General features: G+C 37.2%; 1 protein-coding gene across 3 annotated transcripts in view; it reads right to left on the reverse strand.

Annotated features, from left to right (window-relative positions):
• Nucleotides 1-1,031: 1,031 nt before the first annotated feature.
• SAMD9 (sterile alpha motif domain containing 9) overlaps nt 1,032-14,953 on the reverse strand; it is a 22,131-nt gene continuing 8,209 nt past the window's right edge. For all 3 annotated transcript variants that reach the window (XM_004676683.2, XM_012721030.1, XM_012721029.1), the window contains one exon: nt 1,032-7,309. In XM_004676683.2, the coding sequence (XP_004676740.2) occupies nt 2,562-7,309 (4,748 nt within the window). In that variant the 3' untranslated portion in view covers nt 1,032-2,561. The remainder of the gene's footprint in view (nt 7,310-14,953) is intronic.

A 14,953-nucleotide genomic window follows, 5' to 3' on the forward strand; every position in this document is an offset into this window, starting at 1 on the left:
TTATTCATACAGAACTCTCGGGTACAGGCCAGAGGTGCAGGAGCAGTGAGACAGAGTGGGGTGCAGAACGGGCAGACTGACAAAGTACACTGCTGAGGGGAGCAGCCGGCGGGTCAGGAGAGGTCTGCTGTGGGTCATACCCTTATCTAAGGATCGAACTCATGTGACAGTGGCTATGGATTGCTTCATAGTGCTGCTCTTTAACCCCTTGCACCACCAGGAAGGCCCTAAGGTGCTTTTCAATGTCATGTATCTGTATTTAAATTCCAAACATAAATTAATCTTGGAGATGGTTATGATAACTAAAGAGTTTATGGATATAGTGTTGGATATTTTGTTTATTCCTCTAGATATGTTCCCCTCTTTTCTGTAACCTGTTGACACATATGGATTATATTATTGGATTCCCTTGCCCTCTGACTTCTAGTTGGGAGTGGGACAATGGGAAACCAAGTCAGAGATTAAAAGGAAGTGTAACAGGGTGGTCCCCAGGAAAAGGAGAGGTTACAGGTTCACTGCCTACCCAGAAGGAGGGTAGAGCTGGGCAGGGAGACAGGGGCACCACTGAACCCCAAACCTGTTTGTTCTGAATAGGTTCTGCCATGCACTGCATCAAGACAAAAACATTTAAGACCTTTAGTGGAAAGGAACTTTAATACAGTTAGTGTGCAATACAGAAAGGGCAAAGAATATAGTTTCTAAATCAAACACCCAAAGTTACCCATCCCTCAAGGGTAAAAGTCGACCCAAAGGGATTGGCCCAAAGCAAGGCCTGAAATCCCACCACAAGTCTAAAACACCTTCTGGTGGGACCCATAGAAAAGGGTCAGAAATGACAGACAAATCTTGAAGGAAAAGAACAAAATCAAAATCAAGATAAAAGTTGCCATTGTTAACCTCCCCACAGGTCTCTCCCCACACCTGTTTCAACCAGTCCAGGGCCAAGAAGCAAGAGCCGCTTCTTTACCTGTCTCTCTGCTTCCTCAGGTCTCCTTCTGGCTCCCCATCCTGCTTCCATCCTCTTCAATCTCCTCTCCAGATTCTTCTCTTCTCTCCTTAGTTCCACCCTCCTTCTGGAGGGGGGTTGGGGTAGGGTGGGGAACAGGGAACCTGGCACCTCTCCTTCTGGGGACAACCTTGTCACAGAAGGAATGACTATTTTTCTTCAGAAGGAAAATGCACACTCTTAACTCTGCTGCTCCTTAGTTTATTTTAATGTGAAATACAGATTTCATGTGAAAGGTTTTAGATTTTAATTTTTGATCCTAAAATGATAGAAATCAGATGCCAAAATGAGGTAACAAACTAAAATGCATGTCTTCAACGTAAATCTCCAAAAATCAATTAGACAACTGATTAAAGACATAACAGAGGTTGACCAGGTAAAGGTTGACAAACTTTCTGTAATGAGTCAGCTAGAAAATATATTCAAGTTTGTGAGTTACAAGGTCTCTATTGCAACTACTCAACTCTGGTTAGATAGCAAAGGTAGCCAAAGTTGATTCTTAAGCAAATGAGCATGGTTGTGTTCCAATAAAAGCTTATTAAAAGGTCAGAATGGATTTGTTCTGAGGCTGTAGGTTCCCCACTGCTGTTACTGAAGAAGAGAGGGATTATGAAGAGGTTCTTTTGGCACAGAAGTCTCATGGAAAGCCTAGAGAGAAGGGAGCTTCTGGAAGTTCACTTGGGAGGCTTGACCTACATTCTCCTGTTTTGAGGGGATATGCTGTTCCCCAAGAATTGAGTGTGAACTATTCTCCCTACCAACGGTAGAGAAAACATCCATGAGTGTTTTTCGTGTACCTAAGATAGATCATGGGGGGACCACCTATCTAAGCTCGTTTGAGTCAGAAGAATCACCTAGGAGGGTAAGAGACCCCAACTGAGATGATTCTTTATAGATTGAAACCTGGGACAGAATAGGAATTGGTCACTGAGGAAAATGTAACTAGATATTCTCATTATAATACTGTGTTTGACCAGTTTTTTTTTTTTTAAATCAAGAGCAAGTTGATAAATCATAGAGCTGAAATTTCTTGCAGTAGCAAGGAACAAACCCCTCCAGTGAAAAAAACTGAATGGGTCATGAAGACGAAAACAAGTTGCATTCATGTTTTTGTTTTACAACACAATTTCAAAAACACACTGCAAGGAACAGAAGAATACAATCAATTCCTACATTTGTAAGTATCAAGAATCAAATGCTTACCCAGTCCAAACTTGTTGCAACGATAGTGCCTACCAACTTTCCTCTTACCACCACATAAACTATACATTAATTCCATTAATTCCATACATATCTCCCTCTTATATTATTCTTGATGGTGTTATCCAAATCAAGGAAAATATTTGATACTTTTACTCTCATTCCTTTCTTCTTCACCGGCTTTTTTTTTTTTTTTTAGGACTCATCCTATGATAAAATATTTATATATATGTACAGGGGTGAAAAACCAAAGACTCTATCTTTCAATTTTTCAGTTTAACATTAAAGTCATGTGTCTAAGAAATAAGTAGGTATTGTTTGCTGGGATCACATTCCTGGGAAGATAAGATCAAACTCAAATAATCTCAATGTCATAAGCAAGTGGGCCTCCGATGGAAAATCCAAGGTAAAAAGACACCTTTTCTATGCTTCTACCACTTCTCAGTTGGCCCAAGAAAGCAGGAGTGATGGATATAGTGATTTTTTCATTGATCCCATATTCTATGTACAAACAGTTATTTTCAGCTCGTCCCTTTAAACGGAGCAAAAGTTCTTGGACCTTTTTCTCCTTCCACACCTCTCCACTCTGCCACAAGGAGTAAATATCAGGTGTCTTTCCAAAGCATTGATCAATTTTTCCTTTGTGAACAAGTCTGTTCATACCATTACCTTTTCCAAGAAAAAAATATGCAATTGGTTGTTTTGTACGATACATGTGTCTATATTGTCCCCGGAAAGAAGTTTCCAATGACCGAGCATATTTTTCTATTTGTTTAGAATCTTGATCTAGTTTTTGATTTTCTGGCCAGAATAAGAGGGAAGCTAGGAAATAAGGCTCTGAAAATCGATGATTCGTTCCTATTGGCTGCAAAACTTCTCTAAGCTGTTCTTTTAGTATCTTAGTTGGCTTCACTGATTTGGAGGCAGGCTTAATGCAGTATAGAACGATGTTGGCCAAGATGAAGTTTTGTTTTTCCTTTGACTGGATTCTGACAGTGCATTGCTCAAAGAGAAAAGTATATTTGTTCACTATGTTTTCCATGGTGCTCACAGCATCTTCTTGACTTTTGATAAGATATTCCAAGAGCCCAGAAAACTTATCTGCCTTTAAAAGTTCTAGGCTTCTCCGATATAGTTCCACTTGAAGTGGTAAACTGAGCTTTGATCCCAAGTCTCTATTTGATTCCTCGATGGGACCAAATATATCTGCATACTTCTTAAAATATCCAGCCACCTTCCTCCGAGTTTTGTCTTGTTCATTTTGCTTGATGTTGTTCCTGGGTTTTAGAAGGACAAAATAATCATCAAAAAAATCAAAAGATTTTTTCAAAGAAAGTCGCAAATTAGTTAGATAAGGAATAAAGTTCTTGAGGGCTAATTTATATTCATTGTTTGCATCCCCAGGAATATCACCACTTCCTGATATAAAACTGATCATATCTTTTTTGGATAGTTCGTTTTTATTGTCAAAAAAAGGAACAAGCTGGAGAACCTGGATTGTGTAGAGCCCAACTTCTATCTCCCCTTGATAACCAGCTATATTGTAAGTATCATACCGCCTTCTTGACTTCTGATGAAATCTTTCGTTGGCTTCATTTTCTCTGTCTTCACTTTGCTGTTGAGATTCTTTGAATGCATTTGAAGCATGAACTGCTAAATCCAAAAGCTCAGTGAGATCATCAACTGAAATGCTTCTGTTCTTTCCATTATCCTCTATCCACCATCTAATTTTACTTTTGTAGACTTGTCCCAGTGTATCTGAAATGTAAGAATTTTGAGGTTCTATCTTTTTGGCTTCATTTGCCCAATTTAAAGCACTGCGAAAATCTTTCTCTTTAAAGTAGAAATGTCTTGCCAAAGCTTGGCAAATGAAAGCATTTGGGTTGAATCTATGGATACCTTCAAGCAATACGTCTTGAACTGCACCATTCCCTTCATCTTTATGTAATGCTTCAATGAATGGGGAAAACCAAGTTTCCGTTTCCCCTTCATGTTCGTTACGCTGTCTCGTGAGCAGTAATGTTTGCATGTCTTGGAAAAATTTGCTTTTTCCTATGCCAGTGTCATAGAACAAATTTTCTGTTAGCATGTCCAGCATAATTTGACTTTTATTCAAATTATAGCTGGTCCTCAATTCTTCCAGTGAGCGGAGAGCAATCAAAGGGTGAATGATGCGTACTCCACAATAATGCCCACATTCCACCACCTCTGTTCTTATCAGAATCGTTGAATAGGTGCCCATCTTGTCTTCAAATTTTTCTGTTCCCCAGAAAGCCCTCTTGTTTGTGATTCCTAAGAAAGTTTCACACTGTGATAATGAAATAGTGGTATCAGGCACATAAGAATTAAGAAGAGCCAGGAAAGAAAAGAGCTTTGCTTCCTTGGTGGAACTATTTTGCCCTTTCAGGATATTCCTGACCACATTTTCTATATACTTTTTATTAAAATTGGTTTTCATGATCATGAAAGAATAAAAATCTTTGAAGTTTTTATGTTGTACTTCAATTTCTTTCAATTTAAGCTCAAAAGCTCTCTGTTCTTTGGGGGATAGTTGTTGTATTAGGGCAATAGTGTTAGATATCTTTGCACATCTTTCAGGATTCTGTGATCTCATGCAATTTAGGATGATTACTAGAGGCTTCTCATATCGGATGTACTTATTAGCTACAGCCGTTTGAATAGATGCCTGTAGAAGATAGACATTATCTTGTTCTTCAAAATCGTCAACAAGGAGCAGAACAGGTAAATATTCCTGATGGTTTGTTGTCCCATAGGTGATTAAATTAGTCACTTGTTCTCCAATTTCTGAAAAATCCACTGTCTTATTTTTCAGCACAGCACATCTGAATTTTTTCCTTAATTCCCAGAGAATATGCATAGCCAGTGTGGTCCCACCACAGCCTGGGTGATGATACAGGTGAATAATCCTGACACATGTAGGTTTTGAAGAATCTGCCCCATTTTGAATCATTGCCTCAAGTCTTTCATATTTATCTCTTTTGACAAAGGGTGATGAATAGTTTTCAGAAGAAAAGTAGAAGTTCCACCAGGACACTTTACCACCTCGATAGAAGTCTTCTTCTTTTGATGTCTTGAATTCAAGGAATTTTTCTTTGTCCTTCTCTAAGAGGGTACCTTCACATTCGTTTTCACAGAGAATTTCCAGAGCAGTCATAATATCTTCTTCCTTTTTCAGCAGGACAGTAGATGAACCAATTGATGGCAAAAATCTCTTTGAAGATTGAGTCACTGATTTTAATTTAAGAATAGTGCCATTCATCTCTTCAAGGCTTAAAGCAGAAATACATTGGCTTGATAATTCATCTTGCTGCTTCACTAATCGTGCTTGAAGTAAATCTTTCCAACTCTGACAAATGTGAGCATGTACACAAATACACAATATATTTTCCATTCCGTTGAGATCTTGGTAGAAAGCACAGAAGGTCTCAATGAGGGGATCTCTTGGGTCATCCACAGAGGAGAGTAACAGAAATACCACCAAAAATTTTCCTCTTGGCATTATATCTTCATGTGTAAGAAAAGAAATCAATTTTCTGACTTCAGAAGCTTTTTCTCTTTGCCAGGAACTTGGATCTAAGGGCTTATATTTATCACTGTCAAGGTCTAACCTGCCATTGCAGAAAATCCAAGCAGGTTGTTGATAAAGATTCAGACTAGATATCTTCTCATTTGTTGGGGTTTTTCCTTCCACATATTGACTTGGGAAGTGAAGGTTTGCTACTCGGCTTTCTTTGAAAGCTTTGACGACACCCTTGCTCACAGATTCAGGATCAAATTCCAACACAGCAAACCATTTCATTTCCTTTAGAAAATCTAGGTGTTTTACTTGATTTGGATGGCATTTATTTGTGACAAGAATATACCAGTCATAGTATGAATTGTCTAGCAAATCTTGATTTCCTGTCAATAATTTAACAAGCTTTGGTCCCTCACTCTCTTTTTGATTTGCTTTTACTCTGCATTTTTCTTCTGCCTCTTTTCTAGAATCTGCCAGTGCTTTTATATCTAATTTAAATGCTCTGAAATCTGCATTATTTCTCATGAAGTCTTTAGAGCTGGCACCATCTCGGACATAGACTGAGGGCTTTGGACTTTGTTCCCATGTTTTGTTGTTGTAATTTTGCATTTTAATCTGGAAATAATCATATTCACATTCAGAGTATTTTGGAATGACATCCACTTCAATAACGAACCTGTCAGATGGAATACTGTTTGGCAGTAAAACCTCTACAAATCTTGGTTCTCTAATGCATTTCTTTGCTTTCTGGACTTGATGATCATCAAAATATTTGTGGATCATCAGATTGAAGTGGTCAATGAAGGCATCCTTGGACACATTAGTGACTTTCACGCCAACAATTTTTCCATGGGGTTTGTCTTTGACTCCAAAATGAATGGTGCCATTGGTCCGTGAATTCATACATGCTGAAGCAAATCGGAAAACCTCATTGCTAAATTTCATTTTAACATCCTCTTCCGTGGCTGTCTCTGTATTTGTGAAGGCTTTAAATTCATGTATTGGATCAATGAGATTGAGTGGTCCTGTTTCAGGCTGTAGACTAAAATTCAATTTGTAACGATATGGATCATTGAATTCATCAAAAGGGTATGATGGACATGTCAATTCTGTGGCTGCCTGTGTTTCCTTTGTGTCATCTATTTCATCTTCACTTTTTTGTGATTTTGAACCATTAGTAATTGTAGAGATAGTAGTCACAGTTGATTTCTCTTTATTCTTTACTTTTTGCTTTGAAGTTTCTCCATTTTCTTCTTGTTCCACAGTTTGTGTTTGAGTAAAATTTTTGCTGCTTTTTTTCTTTTTGTTTATAACTTCTTCAGAGGTTGTTTTTTGCAATTCTTTGACTAGATGTTCTATTTGGATAGCTGGTCCATGTGTTATGCCCATTTCCACAAGGTCATTTTTAGTTAACAACTTTAAGATTTTTCCATTCACATCTTGTGCAGTCAAGATTTCTCTGTGCCTTTGGTCAATTTTATGAAATTCTAACCACCGACTTACATCTTCTTTTGTCCAGTTATCTGAATTTTCTGGTAGGTTCAATTGTGATGTCATTTCTGTTCCTGTGCATAAAAGAAGAAAAATGACTTAGTAATGCTATAAATGAAACTTTAAAAGAATCATTTTTTACTTAATAGTTTATACATGTCTTACACAATTTAAAATGTTCAAAATAACATATAATACCATCTAAATATCCTTCTGAGAGGAAATGACCATTACTAGTTTCTTTTATATCTTTCAAGAGAAATACTACTAAATATGAATACATAGCACTTCTCACCCACATCAATAGCAATGTACTTTACATATTCCCTTTACCTTGCTTTATTCACTAACTGTTGTCACAGCTTTCCATAAGTATAAATAGAAATGCTTCATTCTGAATGGATCAAGAAAATGTGATTACTATATGTATAGAGAGATAGAGAAATGTATACACACAATGGAATACTACTCAGTCGTCAAAAAAGATAAACTCGTGTCATTTTCAGCAACATGGATGGAGCTGGAAGTGACTCTGCTATGTGAAATAAGTCTGAAGGAAAAAGAAAAATACCATGTGGTTTCAATAATAGGTGCAATATAGGGAAACAAAACAAAGGGCCAGGAAAAAGACAAAACTTGCACACAAACCTGAGCATAAATCACGGGAGAGGAAGTGAGAGGTATCAAAAGAGGGGGCAGGGAAGAGCTCAAAGGGTATGGTAATGTTTCACGGGTGCTGTGATAGTGGGAGAATTATGGGGAGTACACCTGAAGGGAGGAATCAAATATTTTACAATATTTATACAGTGGGAGCAGTGGGCAGCTCAGGAGAGGTGTGTTCTAGCCACACCGCTTCAGTGCGAGTTCCATCCCCAGCCCCGGAGGTGACCCATATAGTGAGGCAGACCTCTCCTGCTTCACTCAGCAGTGTACTTCATCAATCTGCCTGTTCTGCTCCCCACTCTGTCTCTAGTGAAGCCTCTTACTGCCCCTGCACCTCTGGCTTATCCCCCAGTTCTGTATGCATAAATAAATAAATCTTTAAAAAAAAAAAGAAAGAAAGAAAGGGCTCTCTCTGGTTGCACAACAGGTTAAAGCACTGCATTATGAAGCTCTCAAAGCCACTTCAATTCCCTGCCAGGGAGATGACCCACATGGCGTGTCAGACCTCTCCTGAGTCGCCCACTGCTCCCCTCAGCAGTGTATTTCAGTTAATCTGCTTGTTCTGCTCCCCACTCTGTCTCTGGTGAACCTTCTCACCCACCACACCTCTGGCTTGTATCACAGTTCTATAAGCATAAATAAATAAATCGTAAAAAAACTAGTTCTGTAGTAAACATACTATAGAATATAAGATAAGCAAAGGAGTTTATATGAAACTAAATATAAAGATAAGGCATTCATGAAATATGTAATGACATGTAGATATACATAGAGCATATAAGGTTTAAATATAGTCAGGAAGCAACTGAAGGGCCAAATAGATATTTAATATTTATGAGATATACTTTGAAGTACTTGATATTTTTGAGGCCTTCATTGGGTCACCTACTCGTGACATCAATCTGTTACATTGTATCTTCTACGAAAGGAAAACAAATCAAATTCTGGTATTGTATCAGGCTAATAAATGAGTTGTAGTTGTGGTCAGGCATATGTGCTCCTCTGAATCTCTTTGATTAGAGGAGGTATATGTCACTGACCCAGGGTATCCACTGTGCTGATCTCCCACAGATCTCCATTCTGGTTCTCAAAATTATATGAAAAATGGATAATCTTGATAGAACAGAGGGAGAGAAAGGGTATTTGCTTGCATAACTCAGATAATGAGATCCTTCTAACTCTTTTATACCTTATCCAACATATGTTACCCACTTCTTTCTCTCTAATTTTTGCTGTGTATTTTAATATAGTTAATAAATTATGGGCCATACGCATCTTACTTTGGTCCGTGAACCATTCCTTGTCATGACTTCTGGGATAGTTGGTAGGGTAGTCAACTTGGAGGCTACTATTATATCAAAGTAAGCTTTCACACATAATTGATAAAAGCTGATTCCTGGACAATAACAAATGCCATTAACATTTGGTTTTAAAACTAGCAAACTAACATGGGAAATTAATGGAAATTTAGTTTCTAGAAATAAAGCAATGGTTAAAAAATTCCAAATAATAATCAGGATTAAGTCTGATTCAATATTGGCTCAAAAATTGTGACCCATTAATAATAGCTACAGCATGGAAGATATCACATTAACAGAGGAGATAAGCCTGGGGAATTATGACAAATAAACTGTGTAAGTCCAATTCCATGAAACAATTCTATGAATATTGACTCCTAGTGATAAGTACAAGTTAAAGGCTAGGATTTCCCTGCCTTTCCAGATATAAAGATGTCAGAGAAATGGTCCAAATTTAAAGTTATTATTCTTTGCTTAGTAACTACTGTATGTATATAAGGTAAGTTAAGAAATACCTTACATTAATATAAAAATAGGCAGAGATATGCAAAATTGATGGAAAAATGTACTTCCCTACAATACTACAACAGAGACAGAAAATATAATGTCTTGTAAGAAGTGAACCTTGTACAGAAGTGAATGAGATGAAGTTTTTGTTTGTTTGTTTTTTTAGTAATTTGACTTGTAGAGATTAATTAAGCAACACAAATTTAAAATAAGTTTGGAAGAAAAAAATGGAGAAGGAAAAATTATTTTAGGTACACTAATCTTTAATGTAAGTCCCTTTTGTGGGACACAATAATTTAAAAATTATGTATCAAAGGACACAAAAGGATGAAAAGGCACACTATAGAAGGGAAGAAGTTTTTCATGAATAGTATATCTAATAAGTGGATTATATCCAGAAAACATTAAAAAAAATAAAAAAAGGTCCTCCCTGTTGGAGCTGTGGTTTGGGACACAGCACTATGAAGCTAGCCGCAGCTGCTTCAGTGAGAGTTCAATCTCCTGCCCAGATGTGACCACATGGTGCCGCAGACCTCTCCTGACCTGACTGCTTCTCCCCTCAGCAGTGTACTTCGTCAGTCTGCCTGTTCTGCTCCCCATTCTGTCTCTAGTGAATCCTCTCACTGCTTGTACCCCAGTTCTGTATGCATAAATAAATAAATCTTAAAAAAAATTTCAAAAACACTCCTACCAAAAAAAATGCAATTTAAAACAGATAAAGTATTTTAATATATTTTTCTCCAAAGATGATATAAAATGGCCAACAGCATATGAAAAAAAAAAAAGCTTTACAGCAATAATCATTAAAGAAACCAAAGCCACAATAATGTGTGATTTCATTTTTATGACTATTGTAAAAACCAACAAAAATAAGAAGTATTGTTGAAGATGTGGAGAAACTTGAAAGAACCCGTGTGTTCTATTGGTGGGAGTTTAAAATGTTGCACCAAAACTTCTACCTTGAAAGAAAGAATGGTTAAAGAAACTTATTTAAATAAAAGGCAATGATAAGAGAAGAAATTTAGAACATTAGGAAGAAAAAAAAAGCAAGAAAACTGGTAAATATAATAGAATTTCTACTGTTTGGTTTTCTAAAGTGTACTTGATTTCTGAAGCATTCTCTGATATGGTTCTAAGTGTGTTTAGTATTATTTAAGATGACACAACTGGTTACATGACTCACCTCAGTAACATCTTTAAAGATATATCTCCCAAAGCAAAGATAATGAAGGAAAGGATAAACAGTTGGAACTACAACAAATTAAGGAGCTTCTGTACAACAAAAGAGACATTAACCAAAACAAAGAAACACCTCACTGATTAGGAGAAAATTTTTGCACACAATACTAACGATAAAGGACAGATCACAAAGATCTACAAAGAGCTGATGAAACTCAACAAAATTAAAGTGAATAACCCCATCACAAAATGGGCAGAAGAACTAAAAAGATACTTCTCCAACCGAAATGCAGACAGACAACAGTCATATGAAAAAACATTCAATCTCACTTGTAATAAGGGAAATACAAATCAAAACCACAACGAGATACCATCTCACATCAGTGAGAATGGCACATATTAAAAAACTAACAACTGCCCACCCTGGTGGTGCATGGGGCAGGATGCAGCACTTCACGTTAGACACAGCAGCTTCAGTGTGAGTTTGATCCCCGCCCAGGAAGTGATCCACATGGCACAGCAGATCTCTCCTGACACGCCCACTGCTCCCCTCAGCAGTGTGCTTTGTCAATCTGCCTGTTCTGCTCCCAACTCTTTTCTCTGGTGAATCCTCTCACTGCCCTTGCACCTCTGGCCTGTACCCCAATCTGTATGCATAAATAAATAAAAATCTAAAAAAGAAAAATTAACAACATATGTTGAATAGGATATGAAGAAAAAGGAATTCTCCTATATGTCTGGTGGGAATGCAATCTGGTTTGGCCATTGTGGTTGGAGGTTTCTCAAACTGTTAAAAATGGAGCTTTCATATGATCCAGCAATTCCACTACTAGGTATGTACCCAAAGGACAAAAAAAAAATTAATTCAAAAGAACACCTGCACCCCTATGTTTATTGCAGCACTATTTATAATAGAGAAGATGTGGAATCAACACAAAAATCCAAAAATAGATGATTGGATCAAGAAGATGTGGTACATATAAATGATGGAATATTACTCAGCAACCAAAACACATAAATCCATGCCCTTTGCAACATGGATGGAGCTGGAAAGGATTATTCTTAGTGAAAGAAAAAGAAAAATACCAGATGGTTTCACTCATAGCAGTAGTATAAGGAAATCAGGAAAAAAAAGAGAAAGTATAATAAAGTAAAAGCTAAAATTAACAAGCAACTATCAACCAGAGACATTCTATGAGGTGGAGAGGGGAATAGGTTCAAAACAGGGATGGGAAGAGCAGGCAGGATTATGGTGATGACAAAAGGGTGAATTGGTAGTGGAAACTGACAGCCAAAATGAAAAAATGTAGAAAATGAAGAATGAGGTTAAAAAAAAAAAAGAGATGATACCTCTTTGATATAGATGATATAAGAGATATGAAGGGATGTAATAGCTCTACATTTGATTGGGACAAATAATACTATCAGACTGCCATAGCTTATGAATATAAAATGTAACATCTAGAGCAATTACTAAAAAAAGCTATACAAAGCAATACATTCAAAAACACTGTAAATAACCGTGCAGTTGCAAATATATATATATATTATATATATATATATATCAGGAAAATAAGAGAAATTATAAACATGGAGAGCAAACAAATAAATAACATGGTCAACATTAGCCCTAACATAAAAGTCACTTTAAATATAAGTAGTCTAAATACAGAAATAAAAAAGAAAAATTGATTGTGTGGATTAAGAATGACTCAACTATATTCTCTCTACAAGATACGGAGCTGAAATGTAGATTGAAAGTGAAATATTGATAACAATAAATAATATAAAAATTAATTAACAAATACAGGTGTGGTTATGTTAATGCCAGAGAGACTTCAGAGGAAAGAAAATTTTCAGATGCAAAGGTACGTTGCATCTGGACTGATAAAAATTCAGTCCAACAAGATAACAGTGATTTTGAAAGTATGTGCAGTAAATGATAAAGTTGCAAAATGTTTGAAACAAACACTAATGGCACTTCTTAGCTTTTTGTAAATCCACAAATATAGCTGCATAGAAACATCTTTCTCTCAACTAGTGATAAAACAACTAGACAGAATTTTAATGAGGACACAGAAAATTCAGCACTATCATCCAACATGTTTTAAACTACATTTATGAAAGGCTCCACCCAACAACAGCAGAATATAATTATTTTTAAGTACATATGTTAAATAATAATATAAACTTCAACAAATTTAAGAGTTGAAATCATACAGCACTTTTTAGCTTTTTGCAAATATGTTTGCAACAGATCTGTAAACTTGGAGACATGATATGTGCAATTATCTAGAGGAGCAAAAAAGACAAAAAAAAATAAGACTGATGAAAGCTTACACAAACAATGGAACACAATTAAAAGTAACAGACCATAGAGTCTTAGAGGAGAAGAGACACAGAATTCATTTAAAAATATGGAGAACTTATCTACAAAATAATGGCCGAGAACATCCCAAAATTTGGGAGGAGATCTGGACATCCACGTTAACGAAGGTCATAGGTTCCCAACCCCTTCTTTAAGACATTATTAAAAAACAAGAGAATTTTAAAAGCAGTAGCAAAAAAATAAGTTCCTCATTTATAAGGTGATCCCCATGAGCTTATCAACATATTTCTTAGCAGAAACATTAAAGGCCAGAACTCAAGAGTAGGATGATAAAACGGTGGGGAAATAAATAATCAAGCTCTACCCAAACTATCAACCATGACTACTTTAACCTCTTCTTATGAAAATCAAGGAGAGCTAAAAGACTTGCACAGAGTAAATAAAAAAAAAAAAACCATAAATAAATACAAAAAGATATGGGAGTTCCTTACCATTAGTCCTGTCTTTCTACGAATACTAAAAGGGGTCATTGAGTTATAACAAAAGTATGTTACCAAAATGAAAAAAAAAACCCTAAAAGTTATTATAAAGATATAATTAAATTCAGAATACCCTAATAGGTCATATTATATTCAATAAGTCATAAATCACTTCATTCTGGCTTGATAAAACTATTTCATATAGTGATGTGTTTGATATGTTTAGTGATATGTTTGCTGAGGATTACATATAAAAATGTCATAGAGCTATATACTTTTAAGATTTATTTCATTCAGACTTCTGGAAGATGGCGGCAGGGTAAAGACTCCGAGATCACTGTGTCCAGGCCTGCATAGGAATTGAGGACTGAAAACGGACTATAGACTCACTTACTGCAAGTTTCAAACCAAACGAAAACACCCTGGACTCACTAGAAGGTAGATAACTGAGAGGGAATCGGCGACTGGGTAGTTCCCTTTTGGGAACTCCCGGGAAAACCCGGGCCCCTGGAAGTTCCGCGGGCTGCAGGAGCCGCTTTGCCCCACGCTAAACCCTGGAGGTAAAGCTGGACGGCTCAGGTCCATGAGTGGAGCCCAGGCTGCGGAAAGACTGCAAATCTGATCCTCAATACCTGGGTGAGGGAAAAACCGCTGAAACTGCACACCCGATCTGGAGTACCTGGGCACCGCGCAAAGCCGCTGATCAGCTCGACCAGCTCGGGAACCGGCAAGATAGCGGCAGCATAAAGATGCCGAGTGGATTACATCCAAACTCGCACGGGATTATATAAAAACGGACTATAGACATTCATGCTACAAGTAACATGAGAACGCCCTGGACTCACTAGAAGGAAAATAACCGAGGGAGAACCAGCGATTGGGGAGTTCCCATAAGGGAAGCTGCACAGGCAGGAACTGATCTGGGAATGCCAGTGGCTTCCAACTTGCTCCGCTCCTTTAAAAATCTAGGTGCCTACCCTTGACCCTCCCTAGTGGCACGGATTTAAAACGCAGCACTCAGAAGCTAAAGCCTCTTCCACAACAGTTGGATCTACCCACCACCAAATGGATGCATTTGCAGACACACACTCTTTTTAGGAAAGAAAGGTCCCCAATTTAGGAAACTAAAAAGGAGAGGTAAAAACACTGTGTAAAAAAGTAAAGGTCAGGCCCTCCCTTGGTGGCGCAGCGGGTTAAAGCACAGCACTGAGAATCTAAAGCCGCTTCCGCATGAGTTCAATTCCCACCTGCCCCGGAGGTGAC

This window comes from Condylura cristata, unplaced genomic scaffold (genome assembly GCF_000260355.1).
Source record: "Condylura cristata isolate star-nosed mole 26May11 unplaced genomic scaffold, ConCri1.0 scaffold00005, whole genome shotgun sequence".
NCBI lineage: Eukaryota > Metazoa > Chordata > Mammalia > Eulipotyphla > Talpidae > Condylura > Condylura cristata.